The sequence below is a fragment of the Theobroma umbraticum genome, unplaced genomic scaffold (genome assembly GCF_002168275.2).
Source record: "Theobroma umbraticum cultivar Fairchild unplaced genomic scaffold, ASM216827v3 scaffold_86.0, whole genome shotgun sequence".
In the NCBI taxonomy this organism is placed as follows: domain Eukaryota; kingdom Viridiplantae; phylum Streptophyta; class Magnoliopsida; order Malvales; family Malvaceae; genus Theobroma; species Theobroma umbraticum.
The window spans coordinates 6207652-6232844 of record NW_018397263.1 but is presented as its reverse complement, the minus strand read 5'-3'; the positions used below and the strand labels follow the sequence as shown (position 1 = coordinate 6232844).

Sequence of the window (25193 nt, the reverse complement as noted above, 5' to 3'; positions counted from 1 at the left end):
AACTTTTCTTCCACTGTCAGTCCTGACCACCTCTCTGCTATGACCTTGCCTTTTGCCAGAGCAATAGTCCTCAAGGTTCAAACTGTACCCTTTCTTATTTGGGGGGGTTCCTATGTGGCTGCCCCCATGTGAAACTCCTACTCCTCCCTTGTACCCTTCTGACATGTCATTCTCTTCACTAGTGTCCTCGTTCGCTCCTGTCCACCGGAGCTTCCCGGTTTGACTTTCCAAGGCCTCCAGTGTCTCTAATCTTCCTGTACCTTTCTTTTGCATCAACGCTGGTTGATTTCCATCAACTGTCTCTACCCCAATCACCGTTGCCTTCATTGTGTACATAACCCCATTCACAAGAATCTGTGGATTTGTAGGAACCCTCCTTTGATTTGAGACTTCAACTTGAAACACTGCCCCCTCCAACTGTATCTTCTCCTCCGTGTTAGTATCAGATTTGATGTACCGACCCCACGTGTCCCCCATTGCCCTAAAGATCTTTAAATTCCATAGATGGGCCGGTAATTCCTCCACCAATACCCAGACTTTATACTTTCGATCATCCTTCTCCAAACTATACGGCTTAAAGCTTTCGAACCACTCCTCTAGGATGCTTTTGTATTGTCTCAGCACAGCCTCCATCTCATGTATAGCATCGAAGGTGATGATAACATTAAGGCCCCCAGCCGGTCTTACAGTCGCTGTCACCCCCTCCACGGACAGGGAACACTTTATATCCTCACAGCAACAAGGTTTCTTGAGTTGGCCCATCGCGCTCCTCTGTAACCATTCCACTTCCTCCTCCTCAATAGAAACTCTTATCCCATCAAGCTTACTTCCTTCCAAACTACCGTGATGACTCACTCCTTTCACTCTTTTAGTTCCCACTTGTCCCTGTTCCTTATTCGCTCCATCCACTACCCCATCTTTGAAGGACCTGTCTGTTACCTTTATGTTTCTTGGACTCCGACCATTCTTCCAGACATAGCCTTCTGCCCTCCCTTTGGGACCTATCTTATCCGCTTCCTTAATGAAAAGGTGCCGCCCAGCAAGAGGGATAGCCTGGCCTTGTTCCATTGCTCTATATAACTCTGATTTGGACCGATACCGAACAAAGGCATATCTTGAGGCTCTAAATCTTGTCAGCTTTGGAGTAAAGAGATCAACAACCACTCCAAACTGGTCAAAGAAGCCTTTTAAGTCACTCCACCTTGTCTCCATTCCTATGTTGTCCACGAACGCAGTGAACATACTCCTTCTCCAACGATCAAATTCCTTAAACCCATTCCTCTTAACCTCTCCATAGTCTTCCTTAACCCTTCTCCCTTCCCTATAGTACCATAAATCTCTTCAGTTGCCCCGCGTTTCAACTACCCTAGCCTTTCGCTTTTTTTTTCCTCTCCCTCCCTAGCACTCACCCTCTCTCTCATGTTTTTTTTTCTTACGTGCAATTTGAATGGAAATGTTACTAGAGCTAAAAAAGATCTACTTGTACAATGTGAATTATGGTAGAATAGGAGGAAAAGTTGTGGTTGCAGAGGGATTTTTGCTCGGTGAAGAGGAAGAAGCGGAGGGCAAGGTGGGGATTATTTTTGAGTTGGAGAGTAATTTGGGAAAATTGAGAGGGAGTGAAGCAGGAGGGGAACAGAGTGAGGATGTTGGACCAACGGGATTTGGAGCGGTGATGGGTGAGGATGGATGTCACGGTGGCAATTGGATCTGGTTGATCTGACGATGGAGGCAAGGTGGTGGAGTAGGAGGAGGAGGAGAAGGAGAACTATACCTCTCTGTTAGTGCTATTCTTAAGTGATTCTCACAAGCTGTTGGTGGAGAGCGACTCACTGAACGCCGTGAAAAATCCACAAGAAGCTCTTCAGATAGTTAGCTCCATATCCTGTTGAAAGGGTTGAGTTTCACCGGCTGACGAACTAGCATTAGAGTTGGATCTGATTAAATCATCGGATCCCTTTAAGGATCAAGGGAGGAGGTGAAAGTCTGACATGTTGCCAGAAGTATTGACTGTAGATCCTAGCATTGGTGAAGTTGATGGGCTAGATTTGGTGAAGAGGAAAAGCGGAGGGCAAGTTGGGGATTGTTTTTGAGTTGGAGAGTAATTTGGGAAAATTGAGAGGGAGTGAAGCCGGAGGGGAACAGAGAAAAAAAGAGCAACCAAAACAAAAACTCACAGAGAGGAAAGATCAAGAAATCTTAATTTTCTAGCAGCCAAGACCCACACAAAAATAATAAAAAAAGTGAAACAAAGTGTCGCCGGATGGTTGTCGGTTTTTAGGGGGGAAAGGTTCGCCGGTTGGTGAGTGAAAAAAAAAAAGTGGTCGGTGTGGAAAAGGAGAAAAAGAAAGAAAAACGACGGCAAGGGAAGCCTGTCGGCGCGGGGAAGAGAAAGAAAAGGAAGAAAAGAAAAGAAAGGAAGGCTGTGGGCGCGGAGAGAGGAAAAGAGAAAGAAAGAGGAAGAAAGAAGGAACGCCGGCGGGAAAAAGGAGAGACGGCGACGAGGGGAAGAAGAAGAGAAGAAGAAAGAAAGAAGAAAAGACAAAAAGAGAAGGTAGAGAGAAGGGAGAGAACTATGGTCATATATTCATTATGAATACGAGAAAACTACACCCGTTTTTACAGGAGAAAACTACCCAATGTGGGCAGTAAAAATGAAGGCATATCTTCATGCATTCGATCTTTGAAAAATCATTGAAGTTGGTGGAAATCCTTTTGAGATGAGGCAATCAAACCCAATAATTGCACCGTTAAAGCAACATAATGAAGATATTATGAAAAGGTATAAAGCTTTATCCTTTATTTATTTTGCTATTTTTGACTCAATTTTTACTCATGGATTGTGAGTCTGCCAAAGAAGTATGGGACAGGTTGAAGGTTGAGTTTCATAGTAGTGATAGGGCTCGTCAAATGCAAGTCCTAAATTTGCTTAGAAAGTTCGAAATATTGAAAATGAAGGATGAGGAAAGTGTGAAAGACTACTCAGAGAAGGTTGTGAAAGTAGTCAATTAGTTGAGATTATTTGAGAAAAATTTACCAACAAAAAGAATAGTCAACAAATTCCTTGAAAGCCTGCTTGAGAAATTTAAAGCCAAGATATTCTCTAGAGGACTCAAAGGATATGTTTGCATTAACCGTGATAGAACTCGTAAATGCTCTTTAAGCTCAAGAGCAAAGAAGGGCCTTGAGGCAAGAAGATCAAGCATAAAATGCTTTATTGGCACGAGCGAGTGAGAAAAAATGGCAATAAGAAACAGGGTAAGCAAAAGGCTCAGTACCCTCCCTGTCCTTACTATAAAAAATGTAACCATACTGAGCATTTTTGCTAGTACAGACCAAATACTACATGCAAGTCTTGTAAGTAGCTTGGTCACGTGGAGAAAGGTTGCAAGAATAAAACCGATCGAGAAGAAGAAAAAGCTATCATAGCCAAGGACGTAGTCGAGGAACATGATGCGAATGAAAAGGTGTTATTCATGGCCAAGAAACCCAAGAGGTTATGAAGCTCTAGTGTTTGGCTTAATGATAGTGCGTGTCCCAATCATATGACTAGAAATGCAAATAACTTTATTTTCTTGAGCGAGAATTACAAGTCTCAAGTGGAGAGTAATGGTGAAAATCTCAAAATTCTTGGGCATGGGACAATTGGAGTGCAAACTCCCTCATGTATTAAATCTATTTCAAACATTCATTATGTACCTGAAGCTAATCAAAACCTGTTGAGTGTTGGTCAGCTTGTTGAATAAAATTATACTTTGCTATTCAAAGAGAAAGTGTGTACAATCTTTGACTCCTTTGGTGTTAAGTTGCTATTAGTTCAAATGAAAAACAAAAGTTTTCGACTTCATTGGTTAAAGATGGAAGACAAGGCATATTAGCATGTAACCAGTGATGCCAAATTATGGCATAGGAGGCTCTTCCATGTTATTTATACTTCCATGAAGCATATGGCACCTATTGGTTTGGACAAGAACTTCCCTATACCAGCTGAACAGGAAGATGTTTGTGATACTTGTCTCCATGGAAAGCAGACTAGATCACTATTTCCCAAGGGCAGCTTGACTCAAACTACAGAAAGATTTCAATTGCTACACTCCGATGTTGGTGGACTTGATGGTGCTGCTATGGTGGATTTCAAAAAATCAAATGAAGACTCAAAGAGCAAAGTGGATGTCTGCAACATAGACCTCAAGGAGGTGTGTTGAAATTGAGGTCTGAAGTTGCAGAACATGGGGCTAGAAGGAGGCACAAACCTCCGCATGATGCCACTAACTTACTGGTTGATAGTTGCTTTTAGTTTTTTTTTTTTTCCTTTTATTTCTCTTCGTTGCTGCGTGTTGTGTGCCCACTAACCATGGTGTAAAGGAACTATTTACAGCATGTTTAGTGCAAAAGTGGTTATGATGTTATTGCTTTCTATTTTCTTTTGTTAACTAGTTGTATTTAAATTACCAAAAACTTTAATGTAATTGTTATCTTCTTCCTTATATAGATAGTTCTCTCTTTTGTTTTTTTGAGCTTTCTCTTAAGAATACTTAAAATTTTAACATGACTGCATAGACCAACAAACAGAATTGCCACAAAACCAAGAATCTCCACCATTGCCAACAACCACCCAGACACTGAGAGATATGGCTGCAGAATCAACAGCACACAAACATACCAACACAAGCCATGCAGCAGAGTCAACCACCAAAAAATACCAAACCGGGTATAACTAACATATATATCAAAACTGAATGAAAATTGTGAAATGCAAGGCAAACTATAAACCCCCTAATTGATGCAGACCCAACCTACCCAGAACCTTTTGCCAGCCTATGACTACTGACCAGCCAGTTTACTTTGAGGACCAACCAAGTCTCCGAAGGCCCTGCCCTTTTTGAATCAAGGCACTATATTGTCAAACAGTGTAGACCTTGAATTTTGTATTATATTAATTGCACAGTCAATTAATTGACAAACAAAATCTTTTGTGTACATTTAGAATGCTGATGATGTACCAACAAACTACAACTGAATGTTTAGATTGTCACCAGGCTGGGTATCAATGTAGGCAATGATCATTATTGCTATTATAACTCTTATTATCAAGAAGGGCTCAGACGTCAGGAGGATTTGTTGAAACAAAACCTTCAGGTTTGATTGTTTCCCTCTGTTTCTTAATGACTTCTATTTGGCTGAGATGTTTTGGCTAATGAACCAAGGTCTGTGATAATGCGACTCTGAATTATTGATCAGATTGCAAGCTTGCTGGTTTTCCTATTAGGAATGATCTCTACACAAGGAAGGTTGGTTTATAACTTTTTGTGCCTACTTGCTGTTTCTGATTTTATTTTTGTATATAAATGATAGGGGTGTATAGTGGGATTCTTTGTAAGCTGGCTACAACATGATTCCGAGATAATATGCTAATCAAAGCATAGCATGATTCTGAGATAATTTCTGCATTTAACAGTCTCTTTCAGACCCGAGCGCAAAGCACGGGCCTTATACTGGTCTTACTTAGTTTGACTTTGTACACTCATTTGCATCGAGTTGCACGCGAGGCAGTAGGGCATCACTGTCTATGCCCCATTTAACCTCCAATTCAGACTAACAGCGTTCGCATGGGATGGAAAATTATAGTGGTAAGCCTTGGTCTAACACCTTTTTCTTGGTGATTGTGGCTTCTGGAAGTTGAAAATCTGAAACTGACAGGTGAGGGGCAGAAATTGGAAGAAAAATGGTCAAGTTTAAGCAAGTCGTAATAATAAAAACCGCAAATAGCAAGCCTGAATTGTTACAAATTGCTCGAATTATTGAAAGCTTAGCATGCAAAAGAAAGCTTGCGTTTGGGCTTTTGAGGTAAAGGTGTTAGCGAGAATGATTTATAAGGTCACACCTTTTTCTTTACGACCTATCACTTTTTTTGATTCCTCTCTGTAACTTTATCTGCATCCGAAGGAAGAGCCATGTGCCTTCTTTTCCCTACTAATCATTCCAGTCTCATCTAGACGATGACACATCTTCAAATTTGTCAACCCCCACACCTCGATCGATATGTACTTTTGGATAGTTTCTCTGTAACCCCACTCCTCCTTTTCCATGCTTCTTTGGTGCATTTCACATTACCAAACATCTCAGAAATATTGTTGTTTTTATCTTAACAACATTTAGCTGTGAAATTATTTAGGTTGGGTTTGATGACGACCTGATTTTATTTTTACTTTTGGAACTGGAAAGTGAAAGGCATTGGTTGATAAAGTGCCCTTTATTCTTTGACTCTTTTGGACAGCGAAAATTGTTGGTTGATAGACACTCGAGTTAAAAGACTTTTGTCCTAAAATCAAGGATATGGGTTTAAGCCTTTGCCTTGCATGCATTAAAAGATGATGAAAGAATTAAAGTAAAAAAGCCATTACGAAACTAATACATCTTAGAAATTAAGTGAGCATAACAATATGATTCCCAAAAATCGATTTTTATAAAAGAAAAAAGAATTTCTTAAGAATTTTCCAAGCACTACTGGACAAATTTCAAAGTCCCGTGACATGAAAAAGCCTAGCAGAAGCTGATAAAAGAAGGAAATGAAAGAGAAAATCTCATATTCAAATAGCAAAGACAGCCCATCGTTATATCAGCAAAATGGAAATCAATACACATGCAGTTCATCATTTTCTTAATCCACAAGAACTAATTTAAGACCTTCCGATGGGAATGAAACCGCAGCATTTTGATTCTAAGTATTGTACTGGTCATAGAATCTTGTGACATGAAAAGCAAGAATCTGTTAGATAAGGCAAAGAAAATTTACAACATCGAGAAAGGATACAAGAAGGAAATTATTGCAAGTAAGCGTTCAGCAGCAAACAGGGCATTTAATTAATCCATTCTCATTACAATCAGAGCATTTCATGCACAATTCATCACCTTCCTTTTCTGCATAAACCTTGCGGCTGCCGTTGCAGTTTGAGCATACCAGGAACCGCAAATTGGCACAACCAGTACACAGGCAGTTGGGGGCGCCTGAAGGTATCCCTTCCAGGAGCTTCTTCAGCTTTCCTTCCTCGTGAAGGCCAACAACCTCATCAGCTCCTCCTATGTATCTGCCCTTGATGAACAGCTTTGGAGGGATCACTCTGCCACCCAATATCCTCCATAACTCTTCCCTAAATTCCTTGTCCATTGAAACATCTCTCTCCTGGACCAATATCTTGAAACTGTCCAAGAGAAACCTGATACTGCTGCAATCCTCAAACGTTTTTCTTATTCCTCTCAAGCTTGTTGTATAGAAAATGACTGACTCTTCTCCACCTGGTGGACATTTCTCTTCAAAATCTGTTAAAGATGGATGTTCTTCAATATCCACCTTCCCTTCTGGTATGCTATCATCCTTGACGATGATCTCTGAAGAGGTTGGAAGCTGAGAATTATCCTTACTAGTCACTATGTCCTTGAACTCCGTGGAGGGTGTAATGCTATCTTGGTCGCCAACCTCAAATTCCAACTCCGTTTCTTCATCTTTTTGATCTTTCAAATCAACTACTGATTCTGGGAGATCAACGTTGCTTTTGCAGTCTTGATCTTTGTAAACTGATAGGCTATGGCAATTTTGATTGGAGAAGGTGTGTTGGGGGTTAAGCTGAAGGACTAGGCCTTGTTTCAAAGAGCTGATAGTAGGAATGAATTTGAGTTTCTTTAGAAATCTTCCCTTCATGTCTTTCATCTCTTATAGCGATCCGATGCAAGAACTCTGCCACATGCAAAAAATTGAGAAGGGGAGCATGGAAGGGAGTGAAGCTTGAATAAGAGTGACAAGAGAGCCAATTAGAGAAGACAACAGGATGATGAGGTTTCTCTTTTGGTTTCCAATGTCAGGAAAGTGAAAACTGAAAAGCTGTGTGTTGGTTGCTTTTAAAAGCTTTGAATGATCACTGAATAGTGGGGTACCCCTTCTCCATTGGAGTCCACTCACCCATAGCCAACATTTTGGTGCCTCATCATGGCATAAGGGCAAGAACATGCATCATTCAGTCCTTCCTTACTTTTCTTCTTTAAAAGCAAATAATTTTTATGAAGAGAAAATGAAGAATTTTAATGACAACAGGGTCCTGTCGACATTAGTATAATAATAATAGCCCTTAATACTACTTTAATGTGATGCTGTTCTATGTTTTAAGCAAGAAGAAAAGAAAAAGAGAGGTAAAAACAACTTTATTTAGATGTGACTTGATAACTTTAACCTGCCAGACGGTAGAGGCTTAATGGCTCGAATATATGGACTCCACACGTTACAGATGTTCTTTCAAGTTAAGACTTGAGTCACGGCCTGAATTTGTTTCCTACTGTTTGCATGGTGTTGGAAAGTTGATGACTCAAGATTTATGATAACATGGATGGTGCTAGGAATTCAATCGATCGGGGCAGACTTTGAGTCCCAACCTTAATAATTTTCCAACTATTTGCATATTGTTGAAAAGTTGATGGCCCAAGATTTATGCTATTGAATTGGTGTTAAGAATTCAATCAATGAAGATGGAATGAAAAATAAGCCAAATATCAGCCAGGAAGACAGGTTGCGGCATGTGGGAGCGGCCATGATTTATAGAGCAAGCGTGCAATAGCTGCTTTACTTCTTTCTCTTGTCATCCATTGGAATTGGATAGGTATGCCCCTCATGATCACCTTTGCACTGAGTTAAGCTCCATCTGAATCACTAGGTATCCTTTTTCTTAATTCCTTATCAGCACTATTAATTTCATATAAAATGACCTAGACTTTCTAGCTCTAACCAGAAATTAGGTTTGACATTCAGTGGATTGTTCCCCAAGCTCGGCATATTTCGAGCTTCGTAAGTAAGAGTCAGCATCATACAATTGGCTGGAGGTAGCCACTATTATAAGGAGATTTGATTACAAATTTACTAAAGAACCAGACAACGGTTTCTTCCAGCGATGCACTACGCTATAGGTGTAACATAACAGCTTCAACTTTTCATAGTAACAACTCACTTGGATAATCAAGTTATACATGCATGAGAAAAGTGAAGCTGGAAGGAACATACAGTGTATATAAAGTACATTACATGGAGAAGAAAATGTTAAAAGTATTCTAATGTTTAGCTATCAGCCACAGATGATGCAAACCCGATGTTAAAATCAAACCCAATGCATGTCAACTCATGCTTCTTTGCATCGTACATCCTCATCTTCAGAGAGTATGAACCCTGCATAAGGTCAAGAGTTGTCAGAGATATTAATCAAATAATAAAAAATGAAGTTAGCATTTCCTTATTGTTGATTAAAGTGAAAATCAATCAAACAAACGCAAACACGAGACTTCACAACAAACAGTTATTGAACATATGAAGATGTGGAGGACCTTTGAGCAATAGATACAAAACCAACCTCAATACATAAGCATTACTCATAGATGATTGTGGACAAGATGAAAGTCTTGACAATATTGCATTCTATTGTATGATATTCAACAAGGATCAATGACAAAAAGAATTGGGGCCTTATTCTGAGCTTATAATGTAAAAGCCAAAAGAAGGGGCATCAAAATCATGTTCCATGACTGGAACAAGGTAAATGATGTTCTTCATTGAGGAGATACAGTGGTACTCATGCAATCAACCTTAACGAATCTCAGCATCTATTACCTAAAAGTTACGCCACACTGGTGACAACAATCACTGTTGGCTATATCACATGAATAAAATATTTTTAGTTTTTCACCGGATGGTTAAAGCATGGGCATGAATAAAACATCTTCATAGGTTTTAATATAACATTTACTTTTCTGGGGATTTAATGGCACTTGTCAAAGGTTTCTTTGTCAAAAAAGTTGCATTTGCTAACAGAAATGCTTTAACTAATAACGCATGCACAAACCCTGATTTTTCTTTTGCCTCCAGTTCATACATAAATCACAATTATTCTTTTGCCTCCAGTTCATACATAAATCACAATTAAGTTGTGGGAATAAACTGCAAGACGAGCCTAGCACAAGTAAAGCTTACTACCAATCTAATATTGCAATGAGTTAGCTTGTGATAAAACATAAATGATGGAAAAAAGCTTGGAATATAGACAACAACTCAATTCAACTCTAATTAAACTTGAAAACTTCGACTGAAATCTGTTATCTGTTAAGGCTTGGATCCAAAGGGACTTGAAAGAACTGAAAGCGTGCTCTGACTAAATAATACTTGCAAAACTTAATAGATGATTGGGACGATGGGAAAAGGTAGTTAAAACAGGGGAGACTGAATTATTTCTTCCGTTTAATATGACGGAAATACAATGAGGGAAGACAAAGGAAGGGATTCTGTATCCTTCCAAACCAATAAGAATCCCAATTTTATCCATGCATGGGATCAAAATAGGAGGAAAAGACCAACCATTGACTTAAGCTTTTCAAATTTGCAATTTGATCCTCAATCATTTTTAGTTGTTGCTTTTTATTTACTCAACTAAAAATAAGGTCTCATATACCTCCTAATCCCTAAGCACAGCGCAAACTAGGCCAAAACTAGACAAATAGGTTGGCAACAAGGCATTTTAACTCTTCTGCTTATGCAAGAAAATTAGTGCAGACAACAATTTAAAATGAAAAATCCAACTAGACATCAATGATTAATCAAGAACTAAGTTGGGACTTACAGGGGGAGTATATCCTGGCAAAACTTGCGAGTGAGAAACCACAAAATCACCAGTAGTCACAGGGCAAGATGTCTCCTCACAAAGGTCATGAGTCTCACTGTGAATGTGCCATCCAAAATACGAAACCTCAATCACCAGTTTCCCCCCAGCAATTGCCGAACCTGTAAATCATTATAGAAAAAACAAACCACCTTCGATCAAAAACTAAAAGACATCACAGTTTTTGGTTGCATGCTACAACCGCCATTATCAATCATCGGACGTGACACTACGCTATCATATAATTAACCAATAATAACGGTATCAAGCTCCAGAACTACAAGACACCCCGCAAACCAATGTTATATATACAACACACACGTCGTGAGCATCAAATCACAACACCTAACATCAATTAACATATAGATTATGGGGAAACGTTGATTAGTTACCCGTTGTTGCAGAGATACTGAAGGTAGCAGGCTTCCCCCTTGCGATCGGATTAGGCGAAATCTCAACTGCTTGAACCTTTACATCATACTCAGTTGTCTTATCTGCGTAAGTAATTTTATTTTTTTACCACGATTTAAAAAAAAAAAAATCAGCTCCAATTTTGTTGGGGATTTTTTTAAAAAAATAAATCACTCTCTAATATTGATAGCTAATATCGTCACAAATAAAATTAGAACAATATCGGGAAATAATATACTTACTGGCGAAAAACAAAATCAATAAACCAAAAATGAAAACAATAAAAATCAATTTAATTTCTATAAATTTAAGCGGTGCACCTATGGTTGAGAGAGACTAACCGCAGTATTTTACGTCGTTGGCGAGGGTCAACGGAACGAGCAGACACAAAGACAGCAGCAAGAAGGGTGCGATGAACCGGTTGTACTGGATCATCTCCATCTGACTTCGATTTTACAGAAAAAATATAGCTTTTTTTTAAAAAAATTTAATCAGTTTGGAGAGATTTTGAGGATTTTTTTTTTTTGAAAGAAAAGAGTTCTGGAAATGTACGACGAAGTGTTTGGGGGAGATATGCAGACGGGAAGAAAGATTGGGTAGAGTGGTTTGGAGAATTGGGAGTGATCTGGGCCGTTGGTTTCTGTTGGTCAGCATAATGGACGGCGAGGATTTGGTAATTGGACAAACCAGAATGGCAGTTGGTTGGCAGTGACCGTTAGGTGAGGGGTTTTCCAATTTTTTTAAATCGGTGTCTCTGGTTGTCTTTTTCTCGGTTTCTTGAGGAAGGAGGTCCCCTTTTTCCATTTTCTTTCTTATTTATTTATTTATATTTATAGATATTTATTTATTTATTTAAGAAAAATATATTTAGTCATTAGTATATTTTGTTATAAAGTTGTACTTGATAAAACTATTAAAGAATAATAATAAAGTTATAGTTGACATATAAAACAGTTTAAAGACTTTTTAAATTATTTAAAAAAAATTTAAGTAAATTTTTATTTTTTTATTATATTTAATTAAATTTTTTATTTATTTTTATTTTGAATCAAATTAGTTTTATGATTAACTATTGATTATCTGCTATTAGTCAAAACGTTACTTATCATTTTTTTATCTATATAAAAATGATAGAGAGTAAAAATGTCATATAAACATGTTATCATGACACATCATCATCCATTGTGATATGTCAACTTATCATCTCAATATTACGTGATATAAAATTATAAGTGATATTTTAATTAATCATTTTTAGTCAATTATTAACAAAAAAGAACTGTTTGATTTAAAATAAAAATATAAAATTTAATTGAATGAAATAGATAAATAAATACTTATTTAAAAATTTTTAAATAAATTATGAGCTTTTTTAAGTATTATACCAATTATTAATTAACCAAGTTTTTTGAAACACATTAACCAACCAAGTTAAGTTATAAAACAAATATCTCAAATTAAAAACAAATAAGTAATTTTTTTTTTCAAATGAGAGTAAGTAAAAAATCTTTCCTACCACTTTTTTTCTATTTATTTTTATATATTAAAAATTTTCACTTTTTATTTTTCTTACTACCTAATAAGTACCTTAAAATCTAATTATTTTTTATCTAAAATAATTATAAAGCTCTCAACTGAGTTGCTTTCTTATAAATATATCAACGGGTAAAGTATTCATTATTTTTAAGATATCCTAACTCGAATCTTATTATTTAATAGAGTACTAGAATTCCATAAATATTAGATTAAATTTTTGAATTAATATCTGAACCTATATCTGAATATCTTAGACATTATTCATTAAATACTCATACTCATACTCATTTAATACTCGATTAAATTAAATTTAAAATTAATTTTTATGTATATTATTATTGATAAGTAAATTAATAAATTAAGTTTGTCCATAAAAAATAAATTAAAGTTTAAAATAATATTTAGAACCATTGATGAAGTTTAGTATGTAGTACATTAATTATAAAAAATTTATAAACAACAACTAATATATATATATAAACTAAATTAAAAATTAAAAATTCAAATAATTACTTATAATTAAATTTGAGTAGTAGGTACTTTAAGACTACTACTAGAACCTTACTTGAACGCGTAATGGGTAATAGTTTTATTACCCAAACTTAATTATAGGATACCTCTATCTTATTTAATGGCACTAAATAATACAAGGTACTCAATTATAAATTATCCATTGCATTCCTCAATCTCGTGACAATAACTCAGTTGAAAAATTGAGAAAAAAAATCAAATTATATTGATAAGACCGTTATAATATTTTTCTTTTGAAAACAGGGTTAGAATTCATTTTTAAACCCACTTACCCTTTTTTTTTCAATTTAAAAGTTTATAGTGCATTTGTTATGATTTTCTTCTCCTTTAACAATTGAAGAAAACTATAAAATTTTATTTTGTCTAAAATAAAATGTTAGGTTTTGGATGTAAAAATATTGCATTTGTAGCTGCTTAATCTCTTGGCTATAACTTTTCAAAAAACAAAAAAATCACTTGGCAATAAAAAAATAAAAAGAAAAAGAATAACCTTTGACTGTAGGACAAGTACCAAAGTTATCCAAGCCTAGATGCATGCAAAATGTAGTTTGAAGAACAAAAAATTCTTTAATGAATAAGAGAAAATGCATTAAAAATTCTTTAGAATTTCTTGAAGTATTTGGTCTTCATCTTTGTACGATTTAATTATTGCTTCATTGATAAATATATAATTGCACGTTTGTTGTACTCTTTCTAGTAATATGATACTTGAGCATGAAGGAGAACATATCTTTGTTAGATAATAAACCAAAAACAGCATGCACCAAGCAGACAATTAATGTGCTTAGTTGTTTATGATGCCTTCTTCTGTTTTCATGTTGTTTTGCTGATCTATCTTGCACTAATTTGTATTTCTTATGTTAAAATTTCTTGTTTAATATTTAGACAAATAACATTTGAGTGATCCAATAATGTAATTAGTGTATACATTTTATTAAAGTGGTGGATTTAATTCTTCTCCCTTATTTGGTGGACAGAGTGATGCATTGTGAAGAGAATTTACACTCCCCATCCATGCACAACACCTTTGTAATTTAGTTTACATCGAATTTAATCACTTTGCTATTAAGTACATATCTTATTTTTATTTTTTTTTTCAAATTGCCAAAATGCCACGTCGTTACTTTGCTAGTGTTTGGTCAAAGTTATGTCAATATTGTCATTATCATTTGCAAAATACGATGTCATTGATTCAATGTCATGTTAATAAGAAAAATGCTGAGTCAAATACCATGCTAGCATATATAATAAAAAAATTTAACATTGTTAGTGATTGATATGACCTTTTTTATTTTAAAAAATAAAAAATTTGACTTTTACAAACTGTCATATAATTACTAAATTTAATACTTTAATAAGATACAGAGATTAATTATATAATTCGATAATTTTCATGTGAGAATCACAAAATTATGCCTTGTTGTGGAGTAGAATGTAATTGATTGTTCACATTTGGCCTATGGATGTGTTCATGATCTTAAAGTTGAACACATGACATAATTAGAAGAAAAGATTTTATGAAACGACTTTGGTCTATATGAGGGCATACGTCCATCCCATTTACAACATAACTACACAATCCATAAACCATTTTATAAAAATACTTCCTACATGTGGTTAGAATATGCATCTCAATAGTCACTAGCACCACATTCATACCTTCAACTTTAAATGATACTTTGACAACATCAATATTCCACCCCAATTTGCGTAAAGCATATGTTACCTTTTATTTAAAGTTTCTTGTCAAAGGGACTATCTCCAAAGCCACCTTCCGCCTCCTTTTTCAAACTTTTTTTTTTTTAATGTTGCCGGCAATACTCTACTATTATAATCAATCCTTCTGTCATTTTTATCATTTCTTATGTATTTGATTTTGGTTATTAATTTTTTTTTTAAATTATTCTACTACTAGTTTAATATTATTCAAAAAGTAATGAAAATACTAAGATCGAGCTGAACAGTTATATCATGCGGATAACAATGAAAGAAACTCAAAACAAGGGTCAAGGTGAGTTAGATTAATTTCATCTTGAGATATTTTGAAGAACTTGACTTGATCACTTAGATATAAAGGTAATTATTCAAGGACTAATGAAAATAACTAAATCGACTAGTTATATCTAGTGGATAGTAGTGAAAGTAACCCAAAATAAATGTTAGGATTAAACAAATTAATTTCATCTTGAGATGTTATGGAGAACTTGACTTGGTGGTTCAGATATAAAGATAATTAGAAAGTCTTTCGCCTAACTTTTTCCTAAAATACAAATGTTTATATTTTTTTTATCTTTTCCCTCTTATTTTGTTTTCTTATACCTTTTCTCTCTTACTTTCGACCCAAGAACAAATCTTATTACATTATTAGACCATATGATTTACAAGCTTATCATTTCAATGACCATACAATGAATTTTAGTATTTGTAACCTATTGTGTAAACTAAAACCTTTTTCAATAATTGATGTGCTTTATATAAATTATTAAAACTCTTTTTACTAAGCAACAAAACTTATTCTTGAATAATTATTTTTTCTGGCTCAATGTATAGAGTTTTGACAATTCATTTCATGAGGACAAGATTTCTTGATAGAGATGAGATAAACTTTCACTCTTAGCTTTATCTCTAATATTGTCTCTCAAATTCTTTTTACTTAGTCCCTTTTTAACTTATTCTCAGCCTTAATTACTTTGTCATTTACGTATTCTCTTTTACCAGTCACAACATGTAATATTTTCAACTACTACTCCAATCTTTCTCTCCATTACTTCTAGCATATCTTTTTACTTTTTTACAATACTTCCCCTCTTTGTATAATGAGAACCCCTCCCTCTACACCTGCCTTGATATCAAATTTTTCATTGCACCCTGGATTTAGTGTTTTTGCCCTTTTATTCTTTCAAGTTCAATATGCAATGTTGTCATAAATTTGGCAGATCCAAGATAAATGGTAGAAGATATACTAATGATGTAGGTGAATACTCATTTAACATTTCAAGTTCATATTCTACGGTAGAGTTCTAAATATGACATGGACCTTTGTTTTTATTTTGAAAAAAAAAATCAAATTTGGCTACTTGAATGTGAAGTCGATACATGTATGTAGAGTTAAATGAAATGTTCACATGTATCGAGAGTTTTTGTCTATTGCGAGTTGCGGGATGCAATTGCATTGAAGACTAATTCATGTGCAATTAGAGTGGGTAAAATTGGATTGGACCAATAACTTAACCGAATCGAATGAGATTTGGGTAAAATTGTTTAGTTTAATTGGTCCATTAGGTTTATTGATTTAAATAGTTTGGTCCAATTGGTTTATCTGATCAATTCTCGCTTTTAAAATTTTTAGATCGAACTGATCAAAAGATCAAATTAATATTATATATATTATTTTAAAATTTATATAAAATTTATGTTTTCAATAAACTAAGTTGACGTGGATTGTTGTTTGCAATTGAGTTTGAATTGGGTGTGGGATTAGATTCATAGCTGATGGGATTCTTATTCAGCAGTCGTGAGTTTGAGATGTTCTGCACGTCTGTGCATCTAATATGCCCGAGTTGGATGCTTTTCATTTGGGATTTTCACTTCATATTTTCTCTCTTCTTTCTTTGTTCATATTTGTACTCATAAAGTCCAAGTCCTTTTTAACTTTGACAATTAACAAATAAAATTCATGTATTTCTAAAAAAAAAATTAAGTATAAAAAAATGGCGATTGTTGACCTCTACGAGAGAACCCTGACCCTTCTCTCCTAGATGATAAATTTAGGACAAAGGTTCATTTATGAGAAGAGATAAATGACTTAGGCGCATTGGATTTACCTTAGAGGAGGATAGCTTCATTTACAATAATCCTTTGATTGAGGTTCAGAGATTATTGATGTATGACATGTTAGGGGTGTGTTTCCCTCAGATGATTCATTCTTAATAATATTTCCCTTTGATTGAGGCTCAGAGATTATTAATATTTGGTTGATTCAGTCTTTTTTTTTTTGGTTAGATTAGTTTTGGTTGATTTTTTAAAACTTTTGGGTAAAATACACTTATCTTTTTAAGTTTTGATCGAAATTACATGAGAATACATTAATTTTTGAAATAAAAACTCTACTCCAAGAGTACAAACACTATTAATAAAAATTATGAAACGACTAAAATATCTTTTTTTTATTAATTTAAAAATTATTATTATATTTTGTTTAAAAAAAATAGGGATGCTTCTCAAGAAGGAAAGCACCGGTCGGTCCTCCCAAGTGAGGAGAGCATCGATCAGTGCTCTCCAAAGGAAAGGAGCATTAGATTGGTGCTCCCTAAATGGGGAGCCTTTTATTAATTAATAAAAAAAATAAAAAATAATAAAATTATATAATAATAATTATAAAAATTAATTAAAAATAAAATTATCTTTTTATCATTGACACGTCAATAAGTTAACAAAATTACTAATGGTTGATTCACGGTTGGACCTACATGTCCAACAGAAATTAATTTTTTTGATAGAATATCAATTTCTAAAACTAATGAACTCTTATTTAATTTCGATCAAAACTTCAAAGTAAAAGTATTTTACTCAAAAAAATTTTACCTATTTGATTTTTAAGTATGACTGACCAAATCGATAAGCTGTCCAATTGCTCACCTCTATGTGCAGCAACTTACAAACATCTTATATATCTAGATGCGTCTGGTAGGATTAAGAAGGGGAGAAAAATCAGAAATACTCTGCAATTTTATTGTCGTGGGTAGCAAGAAATTAAGTTGGATCTAGTTGATAATCTGTAAATGATGTGGAATTGCAGATGGACTTCAATGCTTTTACTCTCTGCAGGTAGCTAAATTGAGGCTTTGCTGTCTAAATTTAGCATAGAATTTGGTCCCTTGTCCAAAACGATCTCCAACTGTCATTTCGGGGGTGATCGTCTGTAATTTTGAAAAGTTAATTAGCCTCACTGCTATGCTGCCTCGTTGTCCTTGGGCCATTGGATATATGGCAAACGCTCAGAGTCATAGGACTTGTTGATCTCAAAAGAGGGCACAGATTATATTCACTAAGGGTTCTCCATGGCAATTTAGGAATACCATCCACTAAGGTTTCTTCCTTTCAGAGCCTTGTGAGATTAATATTTCTTTCATCTCTATCATTCTGATTCATGGTTTTGGCCGTTAAATGTTAGTCAATGCTTCATTTCCATGTCGTTTGCTAGTATCTGTATTTCCGTTCCTTTACCTGAAATATGATTGCATTTATGCATAAATTCCTAGAGCTATCTTGCAATGGTATCAATAAGAGAACTTTCAGAATTACAATCCAAAGATCACACAGAAAGAGGACAACAAAAAAAAATTTTTACTATGGAAAGAGCGCTTGCTCTCTTGTAACAATTTTACAGTGACTGAATGATGAGATTTGAGCAAAACTCCAAACAGTCATTTTTCCCATCAACCACCTGGCCTGCTTGACAAGGGAACCACCTCAGCAAGCGGCGTGGACAAGGGCGTTGGGATTGGAGATGTCCTGCAGACCGGACATGTCGGGTGCAGCCTCAACCAGGGGTCAATACACTTTCGATGGAAGAGATGGCTGCAATCAGGCAGCAGCCTTAGCGTATCACTACTCTTGTAATCTGCCAAGCATATGGAGCAGCACGTAGATGTAGAATCTTTGTTGTGAAGCTTGGCCTCGGAGTATAGCAGCTTCGGATAGCTCTTGATGGTTTCCTCATCGAGGCCTAGATCGACGACAAGGCTCTCAGGATCAAGTGTAGGCTCTTGTCTAGCCCTTGGTGGGGCTTGGGGTTGTGAAGTCCTGGTGCAGAAGTAAGAAGTCAATGTGATGGTTGTGATAAGCAGGAGGATGCCAACAGAAACTCCTATGCCATACCCAAATCCACCAATGTTGTTGGAGCCAAGAAATCCCCCAGAATCTGTTGTGCTGTTCATCTCCTGGAAGAATGAAAGGAGAACAAGGAATTGGAGATAAAAAAAGTAGTTTTGTCAGCCATGGTTGTGGCCAAAGAAATGGTTATTTGGGGAAGGGGGGATGGTTCAATGTTTAAAAAGTCAACGATAACATGAGAGAGATAGGAATTGGTGGAGTTTTAATTAAGGAAGATGTATTTGTTCTTCGAGTAAGAGAGAGGCCAACGGGGCAGGACATGTGAATTCATTATGTTTAGGTTATGGGGTATTTGTCTGCAAGTTTTGGAAGTCAACGGTTCCGGTTGTAAGATATGTATCCTTCTAGCTCACGCTGGTTTGATTAGAGTTAACGTCTCTGTTTTCGACTGGACTTATATCTAAAATCTTTTTCTTTCTTCTCTCTCAGCGTGCCAAAAAGTCGTTGCTTACTGCTCTTTTACTTTAGAGATGAAGTCAGCCAAAGCCAATGCCATCTGGCCGCAGGAATATTACAAGTCAATTCATTGCTCTGTTTGCTTTCTTGGTTACCTCTATTTTGGAGTTAAAATCTTAAAACAGTCAATTCCGATTTTCACTTTTACAGCCAGGGTATTTTGAAATGGAAAGTTGTCAGCAGTTCCCACCTACCCTGAACATATATATATATATATCATGGAATCATTGCCCTTGGCTCTCAATTGATGATACCCATCGATTTATTTGTTTTTGGTTTGATGAATTTTGAATGTCATAACCTAAAACATAAAGAAGCCGAGCTGCTGCTCCAACTAGAATGGCTGGTAGCAGCTAGCCTGTAATCATATCCAAGTTGTTCCACTCTCTGGATTTGGCTGGCATGTGAGTGGTTGATCCTTCTCTATTTGCATTCTATATCAATTTTTAGTAATGGATCATTGCTTGACATGTAAACTTTTTTACCTTTCTGGTCAAGTGTAAAGTTCGGATTAAGAAGAATTCACACCTGATTTTTTGAGCACCAAGATATTGAGACTTTTAGAGTACAATCACTATCATTATATAGCCATTAAATTTATCAGGTTAAATACTAACTATTACTCTATTTTTATTTTTTAACAAACAAATATAAGCGATAAGATTATGTTTTAATTAAAATTAAATTAAAATTCATTTTCAATTAAAAAGAGCAGAATCCAATAGGAGGAGGATTCTCCCTACTCTTCTTATTTATTTCTTCTGAATATGTTTTTCTCCATGATAGTGCACGATCTTCCACGTCCACCTTCTACTCCCAAGCACCCAACGATCTACTTCGATCTTCCAAACCCACCTTCACGCTTTCATTTACATTTTTATTTAATTGGTTTCTGTATTTTATCAAAGTCGTAAATTGAAAAAAAAAATTATTAAAGTGATGAATTTAATTTTTCTATAATAATTTATAAAAAATAAATTTTTATACCTTTTAAAATTAATAATATCAGTCTAATTATTAAAAATGTTAAAATTTTTTCATTATCTTTGCTAACATGATATTTGAATGTATTGATTTGACATTGAATCGGATGACATGATATTTAAAAATAATGCCATTGCAATGATAACGTAATGCAATGTAATAATAAGCATAATCTTATTTTAGTTTATTATAAATAAGTAAGATACATTATAAAACTAAAATTAATCTTTTTGAAATCTTAACATCAACATGTAAAAATAAAGTAAAGAGTCATATCATTTATCATAAAATAGAAACATCTAATATTTTGTTTCTTAGAAAATATTATAAAATAATTTTTATCCGTCCAACTAGCTACTTCAAAATTGTTAAAAAAAAAGATTTTATACACGTTAAATAAAATATTAATGTTAAAAAGATAACATTTTTTAAATTTTATTACACACATGTGAGAATAAGGATAAAAATATTAAAATGAGTAAAAAGTATTATAATCAACTTAAAATAAATTATAATGATTTTAAACGCAATGGATTAATGTAAGAATAGGTATAACATGATTACATTTTAAGGTAAATAAATAAGATGCACCATAAATTTGATATTAGCCTTCTTAAAATCTTAACATAAATGTATAAAAATAAAGGTAAAAAAAGCATAGAGTTTATCATAAAATAGAAAGATTGAATATGTAGTTCTACTTTGTGAACAATTTTAAGGTAATTTGTATCTCTCAAACCTTAAACCAAGAATATTTACATAAAAAATATAATTTTATGTAATTAAATAAAATATTAGTATTAAAAAGATACCATTTTTTAAATTTTAACGAAAATGTATGAGATAAATACAAAAATTCATACCATCTTATGTAAAATGGGTAAAAAATGTCTTAATCAACTTAAAAATAAATTATAATAATTTTAAACGTAATGGAAGGTAAGAATAAGCATAACTTGATCATAGTTTAACATAAATAAGTAAAACATGCCGTAAAGTTGAAATTAATTTTTCTAAAATTTTAATGTAAATGTGTAAGAATAAAGGTAAAAAGACATAATTTATTGTACAATAGAAAATTTTAATATTTAATTTTTTAAATAATTTCAAAGTAATTAATTTGTACCCTTCAAGTTACCCAGAGTGATCTTACACAAAAATATAATTTCACACAATTAACTAAAACATTGATGTCAAAAAGATAACATTTTTTAAATGTTAATATATACGTGTGGGATAAGAATAAAATTGTGTAACATCTAACGTCAATTTGCTAAAAAATATCGTAATCTACCTAAAATAAATTATTATAATTATAAATATTAAAAAATAATTTTAAAAATATTATACTGAACGTGTGAGAATTAATAAGGATTAAAATACATAAAATCTAACATAAAATGAGTTAACCTTATTAAGTAATCATTTTAAATTTTAGTAAAAGTTACCACATAAATTTGACTCTATGAAGTAAGTGGTTTACATATATTACTATAAAAAAGAAATAACTAAAGTATTGAGAGTTTCAATCATGCCTTTACAGCCAATGTGTAAAAGTGACTTGCAAGCTATATAGAATAATGAATGTCTTGAATATAAAAGTCAACACTATTAGTAACAGCAAAATATATAATTCGAAGAACAAGCAAGTTACATTGCAAGGTATGTTTTAATGTGCTAGCATTGATGTAGAATCAAGATTCAATATGTTTTTTTCCTTTCCTGAGCTTAACTTCGATGGTTGGAATGGTAAGAGTTTAGACGAAAATTTTTAATTATTTTCATGATATATTTATATAAATAAAAATTATAATTATAATTATAATTAAATAATTTCAAATGAAATTTTGATACAGAGTAGAATAAATCAAAAGATAAATCAAATAAATAAATTAGTAAATTAATATATACACCCAAGTATTCGATTCATTAGTTAATATAAGATCTCTCTACCTAAAAAATAAGATTTGAATCCCCTTTCCTGAATTAAAAAAAAAAAACAAGTAAATCAATGTATGTTATAGAACTCAAGTTTTTTTTTTTTTTATAATTGGGGAGGGAGGACTTAAACCCTAGTCTTTAAGCAGAGAGATAATGCACCAATTAATAAGTCAAATGCTTGAGTGCATTTTGCACAAACTCAAGCTTAAAACTTAACGGTTTCAAATTCCATTTCTTACAATTGGAACAAGTCTTTTATCAACATGAAAATCCTAATTTTGAATTTAAATAATTTCCTCATTTATCACCAAGAAAAAGCTTTATATTCAATGACGGACCTAATATTTTATATTAGGGGTGATTAAAGGGTAATCATACCATATAATAATCAATATACTCAAATTTTATGCATATAATAATAAAAATAATAAAAAATTAAAAAAATTGAAAGGTAACGACCACCACCACTATAACTCCACCACTATTTATATTATCGACTATGTGATAAAACAAATATACGTAGATATTGTGATATTCTTAATAGATGCACAAAATTTTAGTGATAATGTCTTTTGCGGAATGATACAAGTATATGCATGAGTTCTATGGTCAAGACTTCCATGCTAATGAAAAAATATATAAATCCAAATATTAGTCACATCGATTACTTGTTAATCGGTTTATTCATTTTCTCAATTTTTTTTGAAAAATTTATTATATTTCAAATTTTCATAATATCATTCAATTTCTCATGAGATATCACGATATTTCATAATTGTACAATAAGATCAATATATCATGACATTATTTGAAATATATATATATATATATATATATATTTACCATTAAATCAAATCTTCACATGCAACATGTAATAACTAAAACTTGATATTGTTCTTCTAACAAAGCTTCATCGAGTCGGGAAATTAAGTTCTAACTTCTAATTTCACTCATTCTCAATAGTATAAAATTGTGCAACCACTTTCATGGCAGTGTTATATTTATAGGTATTGGACTTGTAATGACTTTAAAAAGGAAAACATTAACAATGAAATTTAGAGGTTGTTGTAGAACTTTAATGTTTGAAGGTCTTAATAAAGGAAGAGTATAATCCATGTATTTATAAAAAATAGAGCATTGTGATTTATGGTAAGTCATTTATATTTGTAGTTTTTCTAAATATTGTTAAGAGTATCTCTAGGCCTTAATAGGATCTAATTATCTTTCTATAAAAATTTAAAGACGCATCTCTTATATTGACTTAGTGAATTCAAGACTTTTACCTTCAAAATGCTTTTCACAAGAATCAAACCTTAATTGACAAAGAGATGAAACTTCTCTCCATTCCGACAAGACTAACATAGTTTATTCTGTATGCAAAGAATAGTTTTTTTTTTCTTATTAGAGTTCTATGGTGCCAATGATTGGTCATGAAAATTCCCTTACCTTCAAAAGGCAAGCTTGTTTTGGGCCTTAAAGCTTAAAGAGCATACCCAAACTATAATATCACAACAAAAATGTTTATAATAATAATAATAATAATAATAATAATAATAATAATAATGATGATGATGATGATGATGATGATATTGTTATGAATAATTTTGTGAATATTGTTATGAATAATTTTATATTATTTATATATAGATATAGATGTAAATTAGATTGGATTAAGATTAGAATTTAATCCATCCATAAAACCCTTATTATTATCTTTATCTTATAAATTCTATTTAGATAAAGAGTTATTAGCTTATAAATAGACCCCTCATTTCATTTATAAATACACACTTGAATAAGATCTTCTTACTCCCTTTAAATACGTTCTTTCCCTCTAAATACTTTCTCTTATATTTTTCTTATAGTTATTTTTTCTAATTGTATTTTATAACACGTTATTAGCACGATTCTCTAATATCTCAAGTTTTGTTACTATTTTATTTTTATTATCTTCAAGTTTTAAAAGGATTTTAATGATTGGGTTTTGATTTTTGGTTTTAACAAATTAGGTAAGTGTTGGTATTATTTTGTTTTCATGATCTTCAAACTTTAAAAGGATTTCAATGGTTGGTCTTTAATTTTCGATTGTAGCAAATCAAGTAAGTGACTTGATATCTTTTTGGTGTTTTCATTCCCTAAAAATCAACCTTAATATGAATTTTGCTATCGTGTAGTATATATATTATAATTTTTCCCTTGATTGGAAAGTGAATTGGCTATTATATAGCTACTAATGAAAAATCATGAATCTATCCATTCCTTAACGTGAATGTGACATTGTTTAACAATTATGGTTATGAACATGAAAGAGGTCACTATAATAATTTATATTAATCACTATTCTAATTTTAAGAATAATTTTACCCATCAAGAGTAAATGGATACTTTTACTCACGAAGAGTGGATGAATACTTTTAATCCACCAGGAGTGGATGACTACTTTTAACCCATCAAGAATGGGTGACTAGTGAAGAGATACAAGAAAAGGATAAAAATGTACATAATAAAAAGAATATAGAAAATATCTTATCATCGATGTGGTATGAAAATGAAAGGTCATTGGTCATGTACTTGTTATACATTGAAACATCTTATTGAACTTTATCAAGCATCATTGAATGCTAAAAAAAAATGTTGAACTTTATCAAGCATCATTGAATGTTAAAATAAAAAATATCGAAGCAAAGTTTGTTCAAGATAATTTTAACTATGGCCTAGTGGATATAAGATATCAGGATGTTGCTAATTTTC

General features: G+C 33.1%; 3 protein-coding genes across 3 annotated transcripts; all 3 read right to left on the bottom strand.

Annotated features, from left to right (window-relative positions):
- Positions 1–6747: 6747 nt before the first annotated feature.
- On the bottom strand, positions 6748–8706 carry LOC110420342 (Glutaredoxin family protein). Its single transcript, XM_021433620.2, has one exon. It carries the CDS (start codon positions 7706–7708, stop codon positions 6842–6844), a length of 867 nt encoding a protein of 288 aa, XP_021289295.1. The 5' UTR covers positions 7709–8706; the 3' UTR covers positions 6748–6841.
- A 144-nt stretch (positions 8707–8850) lies between these two features.
- Positions 8851–11659, bottom strand: LOC110420344 (Immunoglobulin E-set superfamily protein). The gene is made up of 4 exons (XM_021433622.2): positions 11441–11659; positions 11081–11182; positions 10650–10810; positions 8851–9208 (listed from the first exon to the last, which is right to left on the bottom strand). The coding sequence occupies exons 1-4, from the start codon at positions 11538–11540 to the stop codon at positions 9101–9103; spliced, it is 471 nt and encodes a 156-aa protein (XP_021289297.1). The 5' UTR covers positions 11541–11659; the 3' UTR covers positions 8851–9100.
- Positions 11660–18378: 6719 nt separating this feature from the next.
- Positions 18379–19391, bottom strand: LOC110420343 (RING-H2 finger protein ATL70). Its single transcript, XM_021433621.1, has one exon. The coding sequence runs from the start codon at positions 19103–19105 to the stop codon at positions 18605–18607; it is 501 nt and encodes a 166-aa protein (XP_021289296.1). The 5' UTR covers positions 19106–19391; the 3' UTR covers positions 18379–18604.
- Positions 19392–25193: the final 5802 nt, after the last annotated feature.

Excerpts from the sequence above, each read along its gene's own strand:
- LOC110420342 (XM_021433620.2), bottom strand. The coding sequence starts at position 7,708 with ATGAAAGACATGAAGGGAAGATTTCTAAAGAAACTCAAATTCATTCCT.
- LOC110420344 (XM_021433622.2), bottom strand. The coding sequence starts at position 11,540 with ATGGAGATGATCCAGTACAACCGGTTCATCGCACCCTTCTTGCTGCTG. Across the intron at positions 11,183-11,440 it reads CAACGACGTAAAATACTGCG|ATAAGACAACTGAGTATGAT; the intron begins GTTAGTCTCTCT and ends TTACTTACGCAG. Across the intron at positions 9,209-10,649 it reads TGCCAGGATATACTCCCCCT|GGTTCATACTCTCTGAAGAT; the intron begins GTAAGTCCCAAC and ends GACCTTATGCAG.
- LOC110420343 (XM_021433621.1), bottom strand. The coding sequence starts at position 19,105 with ATGAACAGCACAACAGATTCTGGGGGATTTCTTGGCTCCAACAACATT.